This window comes from Pelobates fuscus, chromosome 7 (assembly GCF_036172605.1).
Source record: "Pelobates fuscus isolate aPelFus1 chromosome 7, aPelFus1.pri, whole genome shotgun sequence".
NCBI lineage: Eukaryota > Metazoa > Chordata > Amphibia > Anura > Pelobatidae > Pelobates > Pelobates fuscus.
In genome coordinates, this window is record NC_086323.1 from 46,304,298 (window position 1) to 46,330,496 (window position 26,199).

Here is a 26,199-nt window from a genome sequence, read left to right on the forward strand (position 1 = left end):
CAATGCCAAATCTTATTTTCAGCATCTAAAACATTACAGATATGTTGGCCAAAGGCAATCTTCTTCTTCATGAAAAAAAATAGTTGTTATCTGTTTCTCACAGTTGTTTAGTCTGCTTTTTGGAGACTAAATTAACATTGAAGAATTGAAGGTAATCGGTGAAAAGGCAAACTGTAGGAAACATAGGCGTCTTCAGGTGCACTTAAAATGTAAGACACAGAGCTAAGATTTGCTGTAGTGTGTTGGGACATTTACATGGAAGGATCCAACTAGATGTTATCCACTGAGCTTGTTTTCAGATAAAGAGGCACCATGTATCCCTGCACAGCCTGGAGGTCACCTGGCCAATGTAAGGGGTGAACTGGGTTAAGACACAGAGCAGGAAACTGCTGCGTCTCCCAGGAAAAGCACCAAAGTATTACTTCAGAATACTTTTATGCCTACATAGTGACGGACACACAGGATGCTGGCAAATGTGCCAAAAATATATGAGAGGTAACTTTTAACAAAAATTCTTAATTTCAACTCATGGAATCTGTTCAGTCATGGTCCTTCCCCCCCCCCCCCCCCAACTCCCCTCCAATTTAAAATTGTATTCTAAAGTGCGGTGTAATCACTATAGAGATTCCAGAACATAGCGTTCCAGTTGCAATCCTATTCCCTGGCCCTGTGTCAGACTGTTTTCAAACGTCAGTCTATCACTGCCGTCCAAATGCAGACAAAGTTTCTATTGTTAATGTAGAAGTTTAAATTCCTCATTAACAGGGCAAGTGAGAGTCCAGGCCGGGTTTTTTTTTATTTTTTTTAAACGACTTGAAAACAAGATCCTACTAGCAGCACCATGGCCACTACAACAGGCTGTGGTTTATTTTTGGAGGGCATATTTAGTTGTCACGGCTTTCTGTTTATCACATCATGATCTAAAATAAACTGTTGCGCTTTTTAAAGTCCCTGTAAGCTACAACCCTTTTTCAGATGTTTCTTCACAAAATATGAAGAATGCAGCAAATTATTCATACTGTCCAATAGCTGTTTCCTTGGCATCCTGATGGCTTTTAAGCTCTCATGTTAGGTTTTTCCTTTTTCCCATGTTTCTTAGATTTCTTATGGAATGTGTCTATTGTCAATTTTATTTCATGTGTCTCTGAGTGTGTGTTCACCATGAATAAATTTCAACAACAAGCTTAACTTTGGCATTTGGGAATTACTTCTTGAGCGTTTGCCATAAACAATACTGTCTCTTCCTCCACCAGTAACTGAGGTGCCGCACTATGATTTATACGACTCTCTGGTGTTTCCAAGCAAACATATCACCTCCAAGCGCTGTTGAAAAAGATCCTAGCAGAGCAGAAAGCAGAAACAAAGTTTGTAGGAGAGTTAGGGGTTTTGCATAATGCGTTGTCTGGAAATAAGATTCAAATGGAGCCGAAGACTTCAGTCTGTATTAAAGAAGGACAATCTTGGCACCCCAACTTTTGCGAGTTACATTTCTCATGATGCTAAGCCAGCCTTTACCCATGACCACTGTTAGTATTTCAGTGTTCCATGAATGGAACACTGAAATTGTCTTCTGTATATTACACCTTTACACTTTCAAACTAGAGTTTAAAAGGATTTTGTACTTAAAACATTTTTTTAAATAAAAGAGGACAGAATCAGCGAAGCATATAAATGTATGAAAATATAGTTGCGAGAAGATCTGCTGTTACTTAATTTAATGTTTACCCATGTAATAAAGTTAAAAACAGAAAATAATACATGTGAAAAAAATAAAAAAAGAAGGGAGACAATGAAGGTTGGTAAAAGAAGGGACTTTAGACTCCAAAGAGCAGCTACATAAAAATAACGAATTGAGAATGTACGGTACTTAAAGATTTTGAACCTCTCCCTGCATTAGCCTTTCCATATATCTTCAAATACCCATCAAGTATCCACATAGGGGACATTCCGAGTGCTTTATTCCTGATGAGCACTCAGATGCAATTTTGAGTGATGGAAGCATTCGCAGCAATTTATCAATGACATTGCAAACTTTAATCTGTGGCACTGTGTGGGTTAGCAAAACTTCCATTATTACACCCTATTAAGCCCTGGACCAGGAAACGCTTTCTGATCAACACTGTTATCGGCTGGATTGTCAAGGTCTTTGTAGGAGCACTCAGATCTGTGTGTCCCATTCAGCCGGGCTCACTTCCAGCTGTTGTCCTTTAAATCCGACATAATCTCTCGAGGTCAGAGGGCAGTCATCCATGACTGCCGCCATTAAAAGGTTATGCTGATTTCTGTTGTCAAATATTGCCCTTGATCCCCCCCCCACCCCATTCCCCCCCCACTCCCCTGAATCACTTCTATTCTGCTTTTTCAACAAGAAAGATCCAGCCTAGAATTGTATAACATGAATTTAAAGTCTTAGAAGTGTTCCTACATTGTCAGAACATGACATGCTTAGGATGGAATAATTCATTCTCTTGTATGGCACAAAGATTGTTCTGGGACATCCTGAATGCATGTTTTATTGGATATGCACTTACTTTGTAGCAGGACTGAAAGTGCAACACAGTTCCTTGAACTTAATGCATTCCGTTTACTGTTGCAGTCTCTAAAGCGGAATTCCATAAACAGACTGCTTCCTATTAAAGAGCTTTTAGATCAAAGAAATATCATTTTGCCAGTGACTGTTCCCTCTTTAAAAAAAAAAAAAAAAGCAATTTTTTTTTTCAATCTATAAAAGCAAGATAAAAAAAAATTAAGGTTGTGATGTAAATCTATTCAAATATTCCTATCTTGTTTATTAAAGAAAACTAGTACTTTGTACCACCTATGTGTTTTTTGTATTCTTTTGAATTGTTTTGTACCCCTTTCAATTCTCCTCAATAAATAATATATATATTGTACAGTATATATAAGGTAGAATTTCAAAACTGCTAAAAAAAAAAATAACTCAATTTATAATTTGGATGAAGAGTAAATGCCAAAGGGAAACTATTATTTTGAGGGAGAGGCACCTTCTAGCAGCGAAGTTAATGCATTCCTAATGTTGATTTGATTGGCGTGGCTTGAAATGCAGGGTTTGAAGTTACAACTTGTAATACAATATATATAAATCACATGTTTCCTGACATAAGGCCCGTGCCTAAATTGGGAAGTTTTTCCTGGTGCGTGTACACAGCACCCCTGGGGGCACGGAATTGCTTATTGTCTTTGTCTGATAGGTACGTAAGTGTGTTTTATACTTACCACGTTGCACACTTTGACACAATGTAAAAAAAAAAAGGTTTTGTCACCAACTCAAAATTTACCATTAAACAAGTTCCCAGCCTTAGTCTCTAATGATTCCAGCAGTTTTAGTGGAATTATGTTTAGGCGTAAGGAAGTATAAATTCCTCATTATCAATATGGCTGAAGAAAAGTTGGACTGGGCTGCTGGAAGGAACCCCAGGTTTTCACAAAACGTTTCAACATGGCTTGATAAAAAAAATCGTGGGCGGCATCCATATAGTGTTTGGACTATAACAGCAATGAGCCATAGTGGTTATGGGCCTTAGAGTACCTTACATTTTAAACTGTGAGCTGAGAAGTCTGTGTCACATATTGCTGCTTCAATAGTGCAGTAGAATTCAGGTCCTTGATCCAAGATCATCAAATGAAACAAGGAATAGGAAGTGACCAATTGGTAGGGATGAATGATGTGACAGAAGTACTACAAATGAGCACTGGAGTGAATAACGTGCTACAGGGAATATGAGGCTTAGTGAGGCAGAGTAGGATGTACATGAATGAAAAATGATTAAGCAAGCAAATTATTATTATTATTATTATTGGTATTTATATAGCGCCAACTAATTATGCGGCGCTTTACAGTATTATGAAATGGGGGGGAATTTACAATAAATGAGACAATTACACAGTGACACAAGAACAATAGGTAGTTAAGGCCCTGCTAATGAGCTGGGTATTTAAACATACAAAATTACAAATAAATTCGAAGCACATTTCAAATATCGAGTCAAAATAACAGAACTAGAAAAGTTCTCTAAATAAGCTGCGCTTCCAGTGTTGGTTACTTTGGCCTTAAATGTGAAATTCTTTTTGAATTCCCGCTTAGTGTGTGTCTAAGCAACCGGAAGATATACAATGTGTCATCTGCTTCCCTTTAGTACCTTATAGAAAATCCTAACAAACCCTCTTGACATTTTCTATCACCAGTGTGTTAAAGAGACTAATTGTGAGATCATTTAGCACGGGGTGCTCGCGTAATGTATTTAACTCCCCATATATCTGGGTATCGAGTAGCTACTGGAAGAGTGTATCCAATTCCAGCACAGTAGAATTCTTGCAAAAGGTGTGAGCCTATCCGTATTGTCATCAGTTAGTGTGTCAATTGGTGGGTAAGGAAGAGCATGATGCATTGTGGTTTATATATAGTAAATGGGCTGTATATCGCTAGAGGAGGAAATTGGAGTATACAAACTTAATATCAAGAATGAATCAATTCACAGAGCTCTAAATCAAGTTCTAATTCAGTCTATTCTTTCACTTTTCTTATTTACCAGTAGTCTATTTAAAAAAAAAAAAAAAATGATTAATGGTAAAACTCAACGATTAACAGAAGATATTTTAGGGTTTCTTTATTGTATACATCTTTCTTCTTTTATTATTATTAATTTTTATAAACATTTATATATATATCGGCGTTTTCTGAGAAAAGACTCTTAAAACTCTTTTCAAAAATTCCATTTGTCTAAAAAGGCTTTTTCCTCTAATACAGGGATGGCTTGGGGTGTCATGTATAAACAAAGCTTCCAAGGTGTCTGCTTGCCTGTATGTGCCTGCAAGTCAAACTGCGTGTTTAACGGCTGCCGCATCAGGATTTCCCTGGTGTAACCTCGACTGTGAAGAAGCATTTGCGTTCTGTTTTGTTGGAACACAGTTTTAGATAATCCTGATCAGATGTTGCTAAAGAGAACAACCTTAAATCTATCAAGGAACTCAGAGCTCCTCATAGATACCTAGACAATAGACTTGTGCTTCACATGTTGTGTGGAGGTTATCCAAGGTAACAGTTTATTAAAACAGTCGCCTGTTCCAGGTTTCCTGTTAAGTTGTTTGAGCATTAAGGAATATTCCAGGTGCAGATCCTTTTAAAGTTTCTTCAAGTCCAAACCACACAATAATTCTACAAAGCTTTTGTTATAGCATGGTTATAGAGCTTATCCATTTAAATAATCAATAATCCGCGTGCCATCCTTTTGTGAAATGAAAGAAAGCAGACTTGCATAGTTAAATATTAATTGCTGTGCTTGCCTTTTTCTTTTCAGGACATTTGGGCTTCCAAGACAGTTTTGTCACCTCCGGTGTTTTCAGCGTTACTGAACTTGTAAGAGTATCACAAAGTAAGTGCTTATTCTTTAACTGTAGTACCCATCCAATATTTATTTTAAAGATCCAGTAACACATTTATGTCAATGGCTTTAAGAGAAAATAGCAAATGCAGACAACTTTTAAATATGTGTATGTAAACGTCATAGCTCGTGCCTCTAATGTCTTTCGTAGGAGTAGACGGGGAAGTGGGGTACATTTTATCAAGAGTGTTGTGGAAACTTTAGGTGGAGACCGGAATTAATATAAATACTAACTGATTGATTTCAAATCAAAGCTTAGATCTCACTGGCTTCTCAGTGAATCAGAATAAAGATAATGAGAGCTTGGTTGGTTAATGTGTTAATATATATAAATATATATATATAATATTGCCTTTTCTCAATAAAATTTGCACTCTTGGCCATTAGATTTTTCACACTTTCTATAAGATTACACCTTAGAATTGCGGTTTCCTTTCTAAGCAGAAATCAATGAATAGGTTGCAAATAACATAAAATGAATAAGACTGAATAGTGTTATAATGACAAATATACCACTGGACTTGAAAGCGAGAGAAAATCTGATATTCCTCTTGGTGTAAAACACAATAGTTGAAATCATGATCAGTGCATATAGAATGAATGGAGAGGAGTCAACAGCCATTATAGCAAAAATAAGATAAATTGTGGTTTCCAAATTTTAAAGAGACACTCTGAAAAACCATAACTACTACAGCTTGTTCTAGTTGATATTAGGCTATGGGATGTGTTGGCATGATTCAAAAATGCGTTGACAAACAAAGAAGACTTTAGACGCACCCACAGACCAATCCCTTTTACAGCAGAGGTAATGTGGGAAGTCCCATTTCTGCAGTAGCCTTTCCTTGTTTGGATAGCAATGGTAGTAAAAATATTTGGGAGTGACTGAGCCCAATGCTCCTGATCTATAATTGCCCTTCAATATTGAATGGAATTGGGCAAACAATGTAGAAGTGGCTTTGGGTGGAAAGTCATAACTTTGTCAAAATACTCAGAAATGATTTGACAAAAAACAGGGGTTTGTCAACTTAAGATTCCCTTCACTATAGCCATTACAATCGGCTACGGTGGTAGAATGACAAAGTGTTCCTTTACATTTCTTTAAAAAGGAGTGAAGGAATAACATATAAAGGATTTATTAAAATATAGCATAAATGTTCACATCAAAACTGATTAGTCCTGCTTCTGTAATCTGCTCTTTCTGAGATTATTTTCTCAGACTTCTTATGACTCACCTTTTTAGATCACATCACATAACTAGTGTCAACGCATTTCTCTCAATAGGTTTCTTCAGATGCAGATTATGCCTTCCTCTCCTCCTTTCCTTAATAAATGTTCTCAGATACTTGTCTGTGACAGGCCACCGTTTTTGATATCGGTATAAATGAAAATATTGACGCTAGCTTTATAAGACCATGATAATATGTGTATGTGCTCTGTGCTATGTTCAGAATGCTACAGTATTATGTCTTTTTTTTTATTATTATTTCATCCGTAATAAAGGTTAAGTTTTACTTTTTGTGGCTTTTGTGGTTTATTGGAATTCCAGAGTTTAGCTGAACATTGCAAAATATGACTGTGAGTTCATAAAAAGGTTTGAGGTTATTGTGAGAGCTGACTGGGCTTTTTTAAGTTCACATATATATAAGGTTGGATATTTGCTTTATTGCACTTGTAAAAGAGAGGGAAAAACTATTTGTCAATGTACGTGCAGTCAGATATCCTATACTTCTCAAGATATATATTTTGGGGCTCAAAATTGGCAAATACATTAGTAGCCTTTTAAGGCCCAGCTAGCACCCTATTATTGTGTATGTCCTTTACAATTCTTGTCTTCAAAACATTTTGTCCTAAGTATTTTTGGATCAACTTTTAAAATGATTCAATATTTTAATGTTGCTATTTTTGATATATTGATATATTTTATAAAGATCAACATATCAAAAATGTCAACATATATAAAATAGTTATTTTTTTATATTTTGAAAAAAATTTTTTAAAAGTTTATCCAAAAATATTAAAGAATTTGAAAAGCTTACCCAAAAATATTAGATCGAGGTCTTTGTCTGCTACTATCTTTTAAAGCAATTACCGGCCTCTCTCACCCAGCTTCTCTTATTTCACCTCGTTCAATCACCTCCATTATTTGACAGTCCTGCAGTGGCCAGTAACCAGACTGTTCCCAGGTACCTTCTCAGGTATCAGAATCTCTTTTTGGACTCTCTCAGTTATCTCACAGCCTTGCTCTTCCCTGGACAGTTCAGTCATTAAACTAACATCTGGGTCAGCTCAATTGCCACACTTTCCCCAGAATTCTTTCAGCCATTAGTGTTTGCCTAAGGACTGTCTGTTACTAGATATCTCTGCGTGAGGACTCTCTCAGTTATCAGACTTCGCCCCCGGCACATACGCCCTCATCAGACTGTGCTGAGTACTATTATCAGACCCTGTCCCAAACCCATCAGGCTCTGCCTAGGTCATACTTGATTATCTGGCACTCATTCACTTTGGAACGTGTACTTGATGTTTGTTCCCCGCCTTTAGCTCATCTGGAAAAGTTGTCTCTTTTAGAAATCTGAGTAATAACTGTGCCCTTACGTTTACCTTCTCCTGTTAAGGCTTTTAGTATATTTATTGTTTTTGCAAACAGCTAATCAGAACCGTAATGCATACATACTTATTGTAAGGACAAAAAAATATATATTTTTTATACATATTTATCTCTACCGATTCCATTCAGCAGCTCCCTACAGCTGAAGCCTTAGTGGATAAAACAGCTTGGACTTGACCTTTAGAGGATGTGAATGTCGTCACCATGAGTGGCAATTCGCAGCTTGATCATTACCAACTTGTCAATACTCGCTAAGCACAATGAATTAAGAGTACCTTTCCCCATCCTGCCTGATTGATCAAAGGGCCATTGATTGCGTTTTGCCAGAATATAAGATAAACGGCCCGAGATGAAGGGTCACATTAGCTATCAATGTCATTTGGGCTATATTTCAATGCCAAAAACCAAAGCGCTTCCATACATTACTTTCCTTGCTGAACTCTCATAACCTGTGCTATTAGCAGAGGTGTTACATCAGATTGTCCATAAACAATACTTTGTTGCAATTGTTTTTCGAGATATCGTCTTTTTCATAAACCATCAAGCATCAAAAATAGGAAATTTTTTACATTGGTGTGTTTGACTGCAGGTGTGGCCAGGCCTTGATATTTTATGTCATTGTCTACAGATATTTATTTTTCTGAAAATGACATATGAACACATTTATTATATTTTTAAAGGCAGGATATTGTAATTTTCATTGCTGGGAAGCTCTGCATCTATAAATATCAATAATGTAGAGCTCATAGGACAGAGAGACAGTGAATAGAAAAGAGAAAGAGAAAATTTGGACCAAATAGGGACTGTCCCTCCTAAATAGGAACACTTGGGAGATATCAAATTATAACACAGGAATACATATATACATGATCATTTTCTATTTTTGGGGGTGGGTGGGAGGGGGGAGGGGTATCCTGTTCTTTAAATCAGAAAGTTTTCACATTCAAGATAACTGCCCCTAGACATTAATTTTTTTTTTGTAACTGTCGTTGTACTTGATTGAAATGTTATCCGATAGAATTTATCATTTATAAAAACATTGCATGTAGTATGGAATGACCTCTGCAAAATGGTGGATGAAGTCAAATTGTTTAATTGCAATTCATTATTTATTTATTACTGCGCCAACATTTATAAAGCGCCAACAGATTCCGCAGCGCTATACAATTAGTTGAGAACGTACAATATACACAGACAAATACAAGAGGTAGAGAGAGCCCTGCCCGTAAGCTGATATCAGTTCATAGTGCAGCACCACGGACTGGCTTAGCATGAAGTATACATTTTGACTCCCCGGGATTAAATTCCGATCTGCAGTTTCACCCTTAAAACACTATACTATTGTAAAGAGCTACGGAATTTGTTGACGCAATATAAATGGCAATAATAATAATAAATAATAGCTTCTGTAAGGCAAATATCAGTTATAGGTAAACTCTAAGCACCCTTTCTTGCAACTCGTCACAGTGGTTGTGGTTCTGTTTGTTTGGGCGCCATCCAACCATATTCTCTCAAACCACTTTTTGGGCGCTAACCCACTCACACAGCTCACTTCCTATGATTGCCTTCTAAGGTTACACGGATAATGCAGAAGTCAATCATGCACATTATCCAAATATCTACACAGAGGCCAGTCATTGACAGAAAATGGTGGCGACTCGCAAACACTCCAGAAAGCTCCAGTAGTTTTGGTGCTTCTAGTACCCCTTCAAAGAATAGAGAAGGCTGTACATTTTTTTTCTCCTGTGCTTCGAAAAATAACTACAATTACAGAGCTTGTATTCCTTAGAATATCAGTAACATAAATGTAATCACACTGTTAGCTGAACTGTATTCCTCTCCTGCCTTTAGGCTAATATACAAAATATGGTTTGCGGAGATTCTGTCCTCCAGGGTCTCTATACATCTCATCACGGCTGAGAAATAAAATAGTTGTAGTACCATTGTATCGAGGGGGCTGCAGATTGCCAGTCTTGGATTAGGCCTCAGTGAATATCTGTCCCCAGGTAACAGTATAAAATGCCAGCCAAGGTGATAAAATAATATAGTATGCAAAGCTGGCACAATGCAAAAACCGCATGAGTATGAGAGGGCAGTGGTGAAGAAATCAATGTGCTACACACAGAATCCCCAGGGCATCTAACGAGGGCAAAACCCCAAGAAAAGGGGGGCGGGGCCTGACCGCCATGCTGACCGGTCGCAGGCCAGAGAGGCTCCCGATAAATCTGGTCCACTATGGCTAAAAAGACAAGCAATAAAGCAATTTGAGTGACCTGAAGTTATATCGAGCATCCGGGCAGCAGCTGGAGCCACCGCGGACCCTGAGACCGGGAGTGCCGGAGCCCCCCGTGGGCGATATGGGACTTCGGGGTCTGCGGCCTATGAGGGTGGAGAGCGGGACGGACGGCCGCCGTCCTGTTTGCGAACCTGGCCGCCACGCAACAGCCTTGTGATGCACCTCACAGGCCCCGCTTCCCCCCCCATGGACCGGGGGGGTTATCCCGGCCCCCACCGGAGGAAATCATCACCCTCCAAAGCCCAGCATCGGACCTACCTGAAGGCGAGCACCACGAGCCAGGCCTCTAAAATGGCGGCACTGCGATCTACACTATGCCACACAATCTCGCATGCCTGCAGGCGAAAACAAAATAAGTTTGCACACACCTTCTGATTGCATGGAGAACGGGCCGGGGCAGGAGATAGAGGTATCATCGGCGAACGGAGCCCACAGAAGCACCATTCACCTGACATCCCTGAGGCTGGGCCTGGACAAAGGCCGACGGAAGCGACACAGTAGCGGCACCTACAGAAAACCTAAGCCGACGCCACAGCAATAAAGCCCATCAGCTACCCTCACCACTCGCATATAACTAGGCGCCACTAACCAACGAGCGGCTCGCCCACACCAGGAGACTCAAGCACAGACCTCCATACCTCATCACCTAATGAAGATGGCTGAACCCAGCCTCGGACTTGCCGACCACGCAGTGCCCCCCTATGTTACCTCAGAACACTGATGGAACAAGCAGCACTCTGGGGACAGGGACATGCTTAAGGACAGGTCTAACACCGGTGGCTTTCATCTTTACTTTTTAATTGCTAAAGATTCATGCTTGCTATTTCTCGCCATATTGTAATATTTCTCGCTAATTATCACATCCAATAAGCAGCATATGGCAGTACATTAGTTTCCCTCCATAAGCGGTGAATATAACCATCTCGTTACCATTTCTTGTCTTATATTAAAAAAAAAATGTGCAGCAATCTTAACATGTATAACGTTCTTACTCATGATACTCTGTAACACAATCTAATAACATGTTCATGCCAAGCTATGTACTGAATAATGCACTACCAAAATAAAGAATTAAAAAAAAAAAAAAAAACCCCAAGAAAAAATTAAAACTGAATGAGCTAGACCCCTATAGTAAGCACATCCACAGTTTACCAATCTTTTTAATGTATTCCTACAGTATGCATTGTTTACACACAAAAAAACTCTCCAATTTAGACATTCGGCCGCCCTGGTCTAAAGAGCTTGCAATCTGTAATATAGCAGGACCCTCTGCCACAGGGGTGTGCACAATAACCTTTTTAGCATTAAGGATGTCAGTTTTTTTCCAGCGCCGGAGGGGTTAAACACTCCACTCCCTTTCTCGGTGCAAATGGGGTCATGTCAGGATAAACTAAACGTGTAGCACATTTGGTTGCTATTTAATGGATTTGTGCTATGGATTTGTCTTTGTTGTTTAATGACTCAGCAATCCCTGGGATATTATTCACATGTGCAGCAGAGATCAGAGAACCTTGGTTTTCTTAAACCATCGTGCAGAAGGAGGACATTGTGTGACGTTCCAATAAGTAAAAATGCAGATACAATTTAGATAGTTAAATTATTTACCTGATAATGTAATCAGGTGTCAGTGAAACCTCTCAATCATAATGTTTTAAATTCTGCAATGAGAGGATTTCAAAATACAAGATCTAAAGTCTTCAAAAAGACTAATAATGCACAGAGACTCTAAAGGACAGCCCAACATTGATGCCTGGTCTTACTAACAAGTCAGTCATGTCAGGAAAAGCAATACTTTCATATGACCACCTTGGATAGGAGGGGAGATATTCTTTGGCATATATCAGAACAAGAAGCCATGGTTTAAAGTGGGATGTAGGAAGATTTGGGTTAATGTTTGCAAATACGTTTGTACAGTAATAGAAGACACTACTTCAGGTGAACGGATATTCTGTCTAGGCCTGGCTGTCGTGAAATTAGTAGTATATACCTGGAATAGCCACCCAGTGAAGCACTAAAGTGGATAATACAGTGAGGACCACTAGATTTATGATTTTATTTTAATTCACCAGAGTACTGCAAATATTAAGACAAAAATAGGTTAGCTGAAACAAACTAAGTTAATCAAAGATTTTTCTCCAAATTTTTTTTCTAAATTGTCCTAAAATGTACAATTCTGAATGTCTGACCCTTTATTGTTTTGTGAATAACCCTGAATAAGAGAATTAAATGAGTATGAAACTTACCTAAAAATATATAAATAGGTGTTTCATTTTCATTATACGTAGATTAGATAGGTCCATGGATGGAGCGAGATAATACTGGGGCTTGAACGTGTTATTTAGTTTGCACCTTAAAGGACCACTATAGTGCCAGGAAAACATACTTGTTTTCCTGGCACTATAGTGCCCTGAGGGTGCCCCCACCCTCAGGGTCCCCCTTCCGCCGGGCTCTAGGGGGTGGAAGGGGTTAAACGTACCTCTTTCTCCAGCGCCGGGCGGGGAGCTCTCCTCCTCCTCTCCGCCTCCTCGGCTGAATGCGCATGCGCGGCAGGAGCCGTGCGCGCATTCAGGAGCCGCGCGCGCATTCAGCCAGTCTCATAGGAAAGCATTTACAATGCTTTCCTATGGACGCTGGCGTCTTCTCACTGTGATTTTCACAGTGAGAAGCACGCAAGCGCCTCTAGCGGCTGTCAAGTTTAAAAGGGTTAAACTTAGCTGGACCAGGCACCCAGACCACTTCATTAAGCTGAAGTGGTCTGGGTGCCTATAGTGGTCCTTTAAGTGCTAGAATTACTATAGAAACCCCTGCACCCTCTACAGCAGTGGTGCCCAAAGGGTAGATCCCCAGATGTTGTAGAACTTCAACTCCCATGATGCTTTGCATGCTTTTAGAATGACAAAGCATCATGGAAGTTGTAGTTTTAAAACATCTGGAGATCTACATTTTGGGCACCCCTGCTCAACAGTTTTTGTGGAGCATAGTCTGTATTGAGTGTGAATTCTCAGTGCCAGCAGGTGAAGTCAACCATTAGCCACATCTACTTGCCCACAAAATTACCTCCAGGTGGCAAGTGCTTCCTTGTGACTGAGTCTTAGAGCAGCCACCAATGCAGGTGTATTAATCCCTGTTTATGTGCAGAGCAGTACCCAGTGGAAAGATTCTTCCATGCAAAATATAAAAATGAAGCCATCACAGGTATCAGCTTTTATGTTCCTGGGTTGATATAAACTAGATAACAGGCTGTCCCATACCCAGACTTTACTAACACACCCGAGGCTAGTTAGTTAAGTGGATAATTCCTTCAGGAAATAGCTGAGATACTCGATGAGAAATTACTCCCTCCTTGGGCTGAGATGCACTTCTACAAATACTGGCCATTTCTGCTTGAATATTAGCCGGAGAAAAAAAAAAAAAGATTATAATAAAAAATAGCCTGCAGGCTAGGAATGAACAGTTGCAGTGACCTTGTCTTTGGTAAGCCATTACACAATTCAATGGCAGTCCACTCAAACCTTGCTCTCGATCAATATTCTATTAACGCAGCACAAAAAAGTCTCCATAAACTTAGCGGTTTAGCCATGTTTATAAATGGAACTTGGCGTAATTAGACGGGTCAATAGAAGCCTGTGCTAGTAATTCTAAAATGAACACCACACTTTTCATATCTGTTGTCTTCCTTAAAAGGTACTTCAGATCTAACTAAGACAATAGACCGTTGTTATCACAGAATAAAAGGCCTGCATTAAAGGGACACTGCATGTACCATAGCAGTCTATGTTTGTTGCAGGGGTTTTGGTGCCAGAAAGCCCTGTCTCCCTGCACTCAGTTGCTCAGAATTGCAGCTATTACTGCATTGATGCATTGTACAAATGTTTCCAACCCCAAGGCTATATACAGTTAGAGAAAGCTGTGTGCAGCCTGATTCACAGAACTGCAAATGGAACTGTCAGTAAGCTGATAGTATATCCGTATGTAACAGATCTGTTGACTCTGAACTCTATAAACCTCAACTGGACAGGGGTTTATGGAATAAGATCACACCGCAAGAGAGGTATCTTTTTACTGTTTTTGCATATTGCTAATGTGCTGTCCGTATAGTGAATCATAGAACGGTGGTCACTTTTAGCAAGGGGTTCTCTTTAACAACTAAGTATTGAAAGTTTAAGTGCACTGGCTTTTTTATCTACTCTGCTTGCATAAATATTGTTTTATTAACCCTGAACAATCTTTATTTTTCCTAATGACTCATCTAGGTTAAACACATAATAATTGTAATATTTATGTAAGGATACTAATGCATTTTTCCCATTTTATGGTACTGCTTTATTTTACTTTTTTTTGCTAAATGTTAGTAAATCACACTTTGCACCATTCCAGCAAAGAGAAACACCATCTGGCTTGCTTTTATTTATTAGATTTGCCCCGGTCCTGATTCAATAAATTCCCAAAATTGTATACAGAAATTAGATTAGAGTTATCACTTCATTTTTATTATTATTATTTATTTATTTATTCTTATTTATTTTACCCTTATGTTTCGGTTGCTTTTGGTAGGAATAGATTAATTACTGGCTGCGAGATGCAGAATTTAGGAGTAATTTAGGACATTTTTATAATGTTACGACTAATAAAAAATGTTAAAAAAAAAAAAGATTTATTTTGTAATCTTGTAATTAAAATCAAATCATTTCATTTAAAAGTTACACTAGTTTTTTATTACTCACTGTTTTAGTAACTTGTTTAACACAGAGAATGGCCTGCGGCAGAGTATTTTCTTGTGTCAAAATGTTCCTTTAAATGTTTTCACGTTATGGTAGAAGAGTCAGATTAATTTTAATTAGCAAATGTATCGATCAAAAAATATATTCTATAACATAACTAAATGTCTCTGCAGAGTGCAAGCAACACAAAAATTGCTTTAGGACAGACTGGCCTGGTCTATAATTTGCTATCACGATATATACAATGTATACATTTTATATCAATTAGATAGGCAAAAATGCAATAAAGTTGTATGGTTTTATTTTTGTGTCTCCTCTAATAACTAGCTACATACTTAAAAGTCTTTATCTGAGCATAAAAGAGAAAGTCTCAGGCACTCACTGTGATATGTTCAAGGCAGTTTTATTAGATCCGCAACATTTCAACCTGTACCCAGGTCTTTTTCAAGCCTTTATATGAGCATAAGCCTAAGTGTAATACTTTCTCCATAATTTGTCACAGGTGTTAACTACAGCTTATTGTATTTGTTCTAGTGAGTAGAATCATTCCCTTCAGGCTTATTGCAGTAAACACTGTCCTTTTAGAGAAATTGCAGTGTTTACATTACAGCCTAGGGATAACACCACTGGCCACTCCTTACATGGCTGCTAGAGGTGCTTCATGGGGCAGTGCTGCAGAGTGAGCAGCACTTCCATTCAGTGTCTCCACCCTCTGCATGCAGACACTGACTAAATCCATCTCTATGAGGAGATGCTGATTGGCCAGGGCTGTGTGACTGGGGCTGGCTCTGCCCCTGATCTGCCTCATTGACATTCTCAGCCATTCCTATGGGGAAGCATTGTGATTGGCTCAGACCACCACTTCTGATGATGTCAGCAGACAGTAGGCAGTTTCAGAGGCAGAGAGGGGCAGAGCCAGCAGCTGCAGACATGAATACAAGTAAGATTTTACTATATTTAAGGAGGCAAAAGGGGGCCAGGAGGGCTAGATGGTGGTTTTAACCCTATAGGGTCAGGAATACATGTTTGTGTTACTGACCCTATAGTGTTCCTTTAACTTTTATCTAATCTTCACTAGAAATATTTAATGACCTCTATTCAAATCTAGCCTTACTAACTAGAATTGTGTCCTCGTAAGGTTGCACTGTATTGCCCGACTTTCGTTCAGGCCCTGATTTGAATATTTCTTTGGTTATGCTTGTCTAATTTTATATTTTTGGATACCCCATTAAAATATTTTTTTTATATTAAAAATATAGAAAAATATGTTCTATATAGAAACTATAAATCTATGTATATACTATCTATATAACTATATATTTTAAAAAATCTAAATATTAACTTTTTGTTCAGAATTTTAAAGATTTATCTAAAAATTATTAAATCTCAGCTTTAGTAGAATTGAGAGTCATTTAAAAATACTAAAATGTTACAAGTTATATAGATTATGAAATACCATGCTTACAACCAGTACAAAATTAATGTTGATGGGTTATGGAATTCTCATGTGTAATTTGGTGACAGGCTCCCTCATGTGCCTCCAGCACACGACTTACTTCATATTTATTTGGCTAGCACAATGTATAGATCAAATAGATCAAATGTTGTTCCCTTTAAACTAGCACCCGGTAATTTTTCTGTACTGCAGAAGTCTCCACATTTAACTGCAGTGCTAACCACTTGATTCTATTATTCAAGGTGCTTGTTAATGTTAAATATACTTAACATTCTTAATAGTAAAACAATACACAGCTATAAGTAGATTATATGATAAATCCCATTATCCTAGGAGTTACAATGTTTTAAAATGTGGGTAGCTATCCAATTGTTTACTGCCTGGCCGTATCTTTGTGAAGTCTCAGCCCACGTGTGCGTACAACGTAAAGGTAATTTTCTCACTCACAGAAGGAATATCTTGTGAAAGGGAACATCAAAGTGATGGGTTAGCTGGGTGCTAATTATAGGAAGCCGCATTCTGTCACCTCTTACCCCTGTTTGATCTACCAGTTAACTTATGAGTGAGGTCACTGTATGGAATTAATGCATTACATGGAATTAGAATGACGGATCCCATTCCAGAGAGGTGCTGTGTTTTTTACCACATGAAACATTAACAGTGTCCCCCCTTACAGCACCCTCCCTAACCCTTCCTCACACCCCTTGCTGGGTAGGTCAATGTTTTACAAGCTACAATTAGCAACAGGGCAGCTCTGTTTGTTTTCATTTTAAACTGTATCTTAAGGGGATCTGCCCAGGACCTATTTAGAATCCTGAGGCCTCGTGCTTTCCATATCTTCGTGGCATAGATTGATTGTAGCAATGCAGCTGAACACTTGTGATCTGGGCCCTCTAAGCCCTTGTGTGGTCAGTCTATCATGTAGATTGATAGCTGTTCGTGCAGCTCCCAGTGCTGCCAGTGGGAAGTAGGCACAGTTTAAACACAAACAATAAGGAAGAAATGTTCAACAATTCATTCTGTCTCAACAGTTCGTGCCCTGAGGTGTAATGGTTTTCTGTAATGGTCTCACTTATTTAAATACTCATTTCTTTGTGTGTAGATTGTGCTTAAACGCTAATAAAGCGTGAAATGCGTAAGACATTTTAATTTTTTATTGATGAGCTGGCTTTTTTGTTTTTTTTCCCAAAGTATTTTTTCTCCCAGTATACTACATACTACATAGATTTTCCTACCTCTTCCCTCGCTATGCTGTCTGATTATAAATAGCCCTGTGCTTCTAGAGTGTAGAATGTCTTTCTTTAGTATCAAACATGGCCTGCAACAATGCCCCCTTTCCAATGCAGAGCAGCAAAACCACAATTCTCCAAGTTAACGCCAGATCTTACTAAATTCTGTCTCAAGTCCTTTTGCAATGCTCAGTCAAGCTAAAAGGGACACTGTAGGCACCCAGACTTATTCTGCCCATTGGAGTGGTCTTGGTGCCCTGTCCCTCTCCCCTTAGCCCTGTTAGTCAAAACACAGCGGTTTTGGAGAAACCGCAGTGTTTTAATTACAGGGCTAATCCAACCTCTAGTTGCTATCTATCAGACAGCCGCTAGATGGAACTTCCGTGTTCTTAGAGCACGAAAAGTGTTTTAAATTACGTTCAACGTCCCCACGCTCTGCATGAGGACCTCCAGCGTAGCCGGAATCCCCATAGAAAAGCATTGAATAATGACTAATGCAAGCGCGTAGCCATTACTGCGCATGCGCATTAGGTCTCCCCCGCTAACAGCGAGGGACATCGGTGCTGGACCAAGGTCTGGGTCCGCGGGAGGGGGCCTTGGCACTATATTTTCCCTTTAAAGCTGCAGTGGTGTAAATTGAGGAAACCCAGCTATGTAAGAAAAGACTGGCTTTACAGAATACAGTTTTAAGGCATTTAAAAATAGAATTTTAAGATGTTTAGCAATGCAATAGTTTTCTAAACTCTGTCGTAGGGATAATTCATGAAATATATGAATTTAAACTTTAAGTTTGTTATATGGGTGCTGGTTGGCCTATCTCTCTCTAGGGCAAAGTTGTTTGTAAGAAGCCCTCTAAGTCATGTTGACCCTTTTACCCTTTATCTATAACTCTTTGCCAAAGCTGATAGGTTAGCGCAAATTAGTGTGGGTTACGCTCCCAGGCATGGTGGTCCAACTCCCCTCTACCTTGTTGTCAGCATCTCCGAGTCGGTGAAGTATAACCGTTGTTTTGCTGAATTGCAAAGCGTTGGCGTTATAATGACGGGGACAGAAGCAAGAACGAGATAGTGTGATCCATTAGTAATTCTATGGTGCTTTTCATATTTAAACCATCAGGTGTTTCAACAGATTTATTTATCGTCAGCTTTGGCTCCATGCGAAGAAGAAAGGAAAACAAGTATATTTGTTTTGTAAAAATGTTTCATTTCACGGTATGAGTTTGAAAATACCAGTTTTTTCATACGCAGTCTCCATTGATTTCTGTCTCATCCTGGGAATGAGATGTTCTTTTTTCTGTCGCTTGCTACAGCAGCAGATTTTTTTTTTTTATGGCTATAAATCTTACGAATTATGGAAATTTGCCTAATTTAATTAAACGTCACCTTCTTGGTGTGTCATTAGCTGCAGAATCTGCAGCTAGGGCCTAGGGGTATACGTGTTCTGCTATTCCTGTGTTCCTGTGGGGTTTTTAGGGGATGATAAAAAATTAATTCAGACAAAATCAAACAGAAATTGAGCCCCTACCCTGCCGTTTCCACCACATAGGCTTAACAATTAGGTATATGTTTATGATAGAACTTGTTGAACATTTGGAACTTAATTTATGTGTTTGTTTAGGCAAGTGTTTAGGATGGATACATTGACGTTCTGAAGTGACATCTCTGAAGTGACATCTCTGAAGTGAGAATTCAAGGTCATCAAAGGGAATTTGTACATTTAAGGCCAAAATAGCTGGATATGAACAATTTTCCAAGTCCGCTATTCTTTCAGTTCTGCTGCTTTGGGCTTAAAAGCAAGTGGTTATGGTTGTAGATATCTATATGTACAGCAACACTGCACATCCAGAGATATTTGCACTTTTGTGCCAGGAGCTAGTCTCACCCTAGTTCCCTACTTGCTTCAGTGGAGCCCTTCCGTCCCCACTTCCCTATAGTGCTTAATTTTTTTAAAACTCCCTTCCCTTATGATAATGTTGCGATTTAAGAGAAATGGCTTTGTGTTGCCAGTAATACTTACTTTTCTTTGTCAGTACCGCAACTGTCGTGGTTATGGTGCATGGAATGCCCCTTATTGAATTAAAATCTTGAATATTCAGGAACATTATATTGGCATGAAGTTTGACATTTATCTAATGAGAATCTCCCTGGAATTAATTTCCTGAGCCCAATATATTAGTACCGAATCCACATGGTGTAGTAAAATCAGAGCTTTGGATCAGGATTAGTAAACTTGTAGCACTTGGGTTGATAGTTGAAGAGCTGCAGGTAGTTTATGCTTGATTTGGGATGATGGGTTTCTCCAATCGATACTCTGGTGTTCTCAATTTACAATTCCAAATGACTGGAAGTTATTACTAGGAAATTAATTCCGACAGGAAGTGTAGAGAAAAGCCATACATACCCCTTCTATCTACAGGTAGCTTTTAAGAATTCAATAAAACTGGAACTATATGGAGCTTCCTTCAGGTGAGATTTAGGTTCTACGGACTATGTCCATAATTGGTGGAGGACGAGAGGGAGAGGAGATTGTCCAGGCACCCAAGTATGATTAAATGGCAGAGTTAATGAACATCAGTGCATATAACAAGGAGCAACGTTTCGACCTCGAAATGAGGTCTTTATTGTGCTAAAGACATGGTAAAGACCTCATCTGGATGTCGAAACTTTACTTTTTATATAAGCTGATCTTCATTAAAACTGGCATTTAATTATACTTGAGTGCCTGGACCATTCATGCTGTTCTATGCATGTACAAAGGTTTGCCAAACTTGGTCTGGAGTTAGACCCTGTGATGAATCCTTTGAAGAGTGCAGATTCCTTCTACTTTTAAACAAGAAAGAGGGGAGAGTCATATCTGTAGAAAGGTGCTAACAAATCATGCAGAACAATCGGCATCTACCAGCGACCAAGTGAACACACTTGGTTCTTGCAATCATTTAAGTAGCTATAAAATAAGCTTCCCCCAAAGTAAATCATGTTTTAGTGCAGTGTACAAATGCTCAGGTTCATTATTAGTAATTTTATTACTACCCATAGTTGCTTTAACAGCCTTTGAAGAATGTTTGCCAATACAGTAAACATCCAGAAAGGGAGGCTTTTCTAAATTAGGCACAGTGATTAACCCATTGTGATGTCTTCATCCATTATGGTCACAAAGGGTTAAGGGCATTTGCTGAGGGAGCATCTTGGACCTGCTCTGGGAGAGGAGCTGTGCTCTAGACACTGCAGAGCCCCAGTATGATTGATTTCCATCCAAGTCAGACTGCCTGCAATGTGGTCATTTTTCTAACCCATAACTGCTTGTACTGCAGCAGTCTGCTATCTGCAGGGTGTCTGAATTATAGCAGTCTGTGTCCCTATTACCTTTTACACAAATTACAAAACTGCTTTCTTTTTCCATGCAAATTCATCAGTTTTACAGCCTTCTGGGTCAGTTGTCAGGAAAGTAGAGAAAAGCACAATTTGATTTAAAAAAATCCTTTTTAATTTAAAATCTAGTTTTTTGGTTGTTGTTGTTTTTTTTTTTTTTTTTTGCCATTTGCTTGTATTTGCTTGCTTATCTAACATATGTTTGGAGACATATCTATAGAGTGTGTAGAATATGATTCACTTTGTAACGCTATTCTTTTTAGCTAAAGCCATAGGTTCTGGATTTGCAGTGGATTTACTGGAGTTAAAAAAAGTGCAGAATAAGGTTAAATCTATCCATATTTGTTTGTCCTGTTTCCTAAATAGTGATTTCTGGGAAGTTGTTCACAAACTTTTAAATCGTAATTCAAAATAGAAGAAGAAACATTTACAGTTTGTTTCTACTGACTTCTACTGGATATTTTCTCTTCTCCGTTTGCTACACTTTTTTAGTGGTCAGAGTAACTAACCCTTCCTATACGGGTCCTACCCAACCAAAAAGCTGTTTTTTTTGGGGGGGGGGGGGGTTTGGTTTTTAAAGCATGGTTTTTCATAAATGTAAACTTGTGCTAAATGGCTCCCCCTAACCTCACCAAAATAAAACAAACATGTTTTAGAAAAATAGTTTTCTGAAACTGGCCCTATTTTTCTTTTTACAATGTTAAAGGAGATAGATCTATTTACTAAAGTATAAGTTATCAGGAAATTTAAAAATGTAATGATAAGCGAATTTCAAATTTAAGGCTACATTAGCTGATCGGGAAAAATAAATCTCAATGTCTCTCTGAATATTTTCAGTTCCGTTTGGCAGTTTTATACAAAAAAATTCAATATATCCACAGAATTCCGTTTGAATTCCCAACAATCTCTACTTTAGTGAATAACTCTGAAAGCTAGACTTGCTATCACAAGTGGCAGCTAATAGGCATTGGCAAGCCCTGAGCAAAGGTCTTTTGTATATTTGTGCTGTTAAAGAAACTCTCCGAGCACAATAATCAACACAGCGTTCTGTAGTGGTTATGTTCCCACAACTTCCCTGGTATCTCTCATTGTAAGGAGTCAGACAGATTTCAAATGCACTAATAGTGACCTGTGAATGGTTGCTATCACTCATTCAGTATATTCTCATTCTTGTTTGTTTTAGTGAAGAATACATTAGTCAAAGATATGTTGTATTTTTTTTTTTATTATTAATTCATTAATTTTTTTTTAATTTTATTTTATTTTATTTTTAGCACCCATTGCCGCAGGGACGGGCCCCAATTTCCCCATTTCAGAGCTGGACAGTTCTACATATTACAGCATGAGCCCTGGAGCAATGAGGAGATCGCTACCTAGCACGTCCTCTACCAGGTAATCGGGAGTGTTCGGGCAAACCCAAAGTAGAAAAGTACGATAGATCAGAAGCACTCAATTACCCACCAAAAAAATGGCAGATGCTCACCAAATTGCTGCTGCTGACCAGGTAGAAGAGAGAGCTATCTAGACACACAATCTAGTACACAAATCATTGCAGCTTTATTAGTATGAACAACCTCGGCATGAGAAACTGCCCCAAAGGGAGGAGCCACAGCCTAACGCATTTCAGGGCCCGAGGTCATTCCTATGAGTTAGAACCTATGGAGCTTTATTAGTATGAACAATCTCGGCATGAGAAACTGCACCAAAGGGGGAGCCACAGCCTAACGCATTTCAGGAAACGAGGTCATTCCTATGAGTTAGAACCTGTGGGTTTGAAACGCGTTAGCCTTTGGACTTTCCCCTCCACTTTTTCATCCTGAACCCAGAGCTAACAGCTGCCATAATGAGTACTAAAGAAAGTGTTTTTCAGTCAAATTACAAATGTGTACAATTGTTTTGCTCCTTAGAGCAGTGCTGGCCAAAAGGTAGAACCACTGCTTATGTAAAACTAAAATTACTATGATACTTTGCCTGCCTTAAGACTGGCAGTGCATTATCCGAGTTGTCATCTACAAAAGCTGGTAGCCTACCTTTTGGCCTGTACTGCCTTAGAGGCCTTATGCTCACAAGCCATACTCATACAATGAATGCAGGCCTCTGTAAAGCAAGGAGAACATTTGCTGGTGCCTTAGAAACTTTAAGAACCAGATTTTAATGATTAAATGCAGCTTTTTAAAAGGGCTAAGGAATATGTTATCACTACCTGGATGAAGGCGTAAATCGCCATCTGGGAATTACTTTTGATGATTAAATGTTTGGAGAAGTTACAAGAGGGAACATAGTGAAAAAGCTGGGTCGTAGTGACCTAAAAGAGTTATGGTTGACATCTACAAATCATGTTAATAGCCTTAAGTTCAATGGCGCTATACAAATAACCCAAGACTAGGCCTGATTTCTCCCACTGCTTCACATGCTATTAAACATGTCCTCCCTTTAATCTGATCCAGAGTGATTAATGTGCTTGAAAGTTTGGGACACAATATGTCTGGGTAATAAAAAAACATGACTTTCTGTTTCTGTTTCCTTCTGGAAGTTCCACGAAGCGACTCAAGTCTGTGGAAGATGAAATGGACAGCCCTGGGGAAGAGCCATTTTATACGACCCAGGGACGGTCCCCGGGCAGCGGGAGTCAGTCAAGTGGATGGCACGATGTGGAGCCAGGTAATGAATGGCAATGCAGTGGGTTTTACGGACAACCCCTTGTCCATTTGTGTATCCAGAAGTTATGGAGTTCTGAGTTACACTAAATACCCTGCAAATTGCTAAATAGTATCAAGCCACTGTAATAAGATACATGTATTGTTTAATGTTTGCTCATTGACAGATGACAACCCATTTTATGTTTAACAAAGAACAGTTTATTATCTATTCCAATCTGCCTCTTCTGCCTTGCGTGTGTTCAAATACTATCCCAGAGCCGGTTTTAGACATGTTGAGGGGTTAAGTTATTTGCATCCTCACTCCTCCGGAGACTCAACAAGCCATGTGCTAAATATCTATTGTAAGTAATAGTGCTGTTAATTTTGGAGTAAGTCGTGTGCCCGCCTGGTACCGATATTAGATGATATTCTTTTACAGCTTTTTTGTACATAATTGGAGTTTAATGATCCTTCACTAATCTTTGTTTTAAGACCCATCTTGTCTGAAACCGGCCCTGCAGTAGTGTAGATAGTACATTTGGTTTTCCTGATGCTGTGTTTCTATGCTGTATATTTATTACTGCATATGCAGAATATAACACAGACGTGCCTCAGTCATGTGGCATTGGTGTATTATGCTGTGATAAACAACGGGAGTGCGTTTTTTCCTTGGGATGCCTCTAGTCAGATACAATGTCCAAAAGAGCTAGTGGTGGGGGACAGCACTGAGAGAACTCTTCTTAGCACAAAACTTAAATATTGATATTTATTAAAGGAACACTATGGGTAAACTTTAACATTCTGTTTCTCCTTTTTTTTTTTTTTAACTGATATTTTTTTCCTGGGCTAGTTGCATTCCTGCAGATAGCCAGAGACTTCCTATAAAAACTTCAAACAGCTTCCACTTTAGGAGGTGCATAATTCTGTATGTGAATCATATACCACAGCTGTTTCAAAACCTCTTAAATTGGCATTTTAGTTTGAGATCTGTAGTGGTCTCAATGTGAAATTCCGGTTATCGTAGGACCAGCATCCTCCCAATTGCTGTCCCTCTTCATTAGCTCCCTCTGTATTCTTTTCAGCAGCCTGAAGTATAAGTGGATTTAAATGCCACCCCTACCAACTTCACGCTGATCGCTGGGGTGCACACTGAGCCGCAGCACTGGTATTAACATAGATCATTTTGCCGGTTCTACGGCATAGCCAGCGGGCGGCTGAACTGACCGATTAAATCCACTCTACTGCTTCAAGCTGCAGAAAAGAACTAGCTATCTTTCTCTCAATATTTAAATAGCTGCTGGAGGGGCGCTGAAGTAGATAGAATGCTATAATTTTGGATGTGGCTGAGAGGGCAAACTTATAGTTCAGAAAGGTGTATGAGCGCATTTTTTTTATATTTGCAAAAGTTACAGAGATTTGTGCATGCAAAAAAAATTAGAACAATCAGCGTATTAACGTTAAACGTTAAAGTTGCATTGTTACCCATAGTGTCCCTTTAAGGTCTTGCGGGTATAGATATTGTAATTTATGTAAGTGTAATCACATTTAAAAGACAACAAATCACCCATTTACAAGTAGTACATTTTATTGAATTAAGTGCCTAGGAGGAATTCAACACACTGAAATTGCATCATGAATTTTCTAATCTTAAAATGCTTTAAAAAAAACCAAATATATATATATTTATATATATATAGTAGCTTTCTATATCTTTTATTTGTTATAAATATGACCATTGCTCCATTCATATATGTGTCCCATGAGTTCTAAAGGAAACAAAATAAATAAATCACTATAGATAAATATTTACTGTAGATTGATTGTGTAAATAGAGATAAGTTAACGAAAGATGAGGCTATGTGCACTTGAGTATAATTTTAGGATATTTACAAATTCATCATGGACTTGGCAATACATGTAAAGTCTATATATAATGACATCAATTTTATTTTTATCCTCAAATTAACTTAAAAAGAGATATAGAGCCTTGCATTTGTGGAGGGCACTGCAATGTAGGTTTGCTTAGAACTAAAATATGGATTGTTATAGAATGGCATCATTTCACATAGATCATGTGTATATATAACAAAATATATCTACTAGACCTGTTACGAAAAAATATATATTGCCTATGATAATTTCTTATAAATACAAACCTCAATACCAGACTCTCCTTTTGCATTATTGCTGAAGTTCCGTCTGTGCTATAAGCCTGACCATTATTTTATTTCGGCGTCCTCCCACTTCCCCCCCAACCCCCCTTTTCCAATGCATTTCTTGAATATGGAAGATGTCCATAAGAGGATAAGGAAAATTCCAGGTAAGCAAACCACGTGACACTCTCAGAACACGTACCGTCAGTATGCAAAATTAGCTTCTGTTATCTTTTCATTTTGGCTGTAATTTGGGGATAGCACAAAACCATTAGCCCATATATTTTAGTTTTTGGTCGCTTTTTGCAATTTTTTTTTTCCTTTTCT

General features: G+C 38.6%; 1 protein-coding gene across 5 annotated transcripts in view; it reads left to right on the top strand.

The window, feature by feature from the left end:
• Positions 1 to 26,199, top strand: part of NFIA (nuclear factor I A) — a 270,440-nt gene that overhangs the window by 155,840 nt on the left and 88,401 nt on the right. For all 5 annotated transcript variants that reach the window (XM_063428056.1, XM_063428057.1, XM_063428055.1 and 2 more), the window contains exons 4-6: positions 5,319 to 5,393; positions 22,355 to 22,472; positions 23,614 to 23,741. In XM_063428056.1, coding sequence (XP_063284126.1) covers positions 5,319 to 5,393; positions 22,355 to 22,472; positions 23,614 to 23,741 — 321 coding nt within the window. The remainder of the gene's footprint in view (positions 1 to 5,318; positions 5,394 to 22,354; positions 22,473 to 23,613; positions 23,742 to 26,199) is intronic.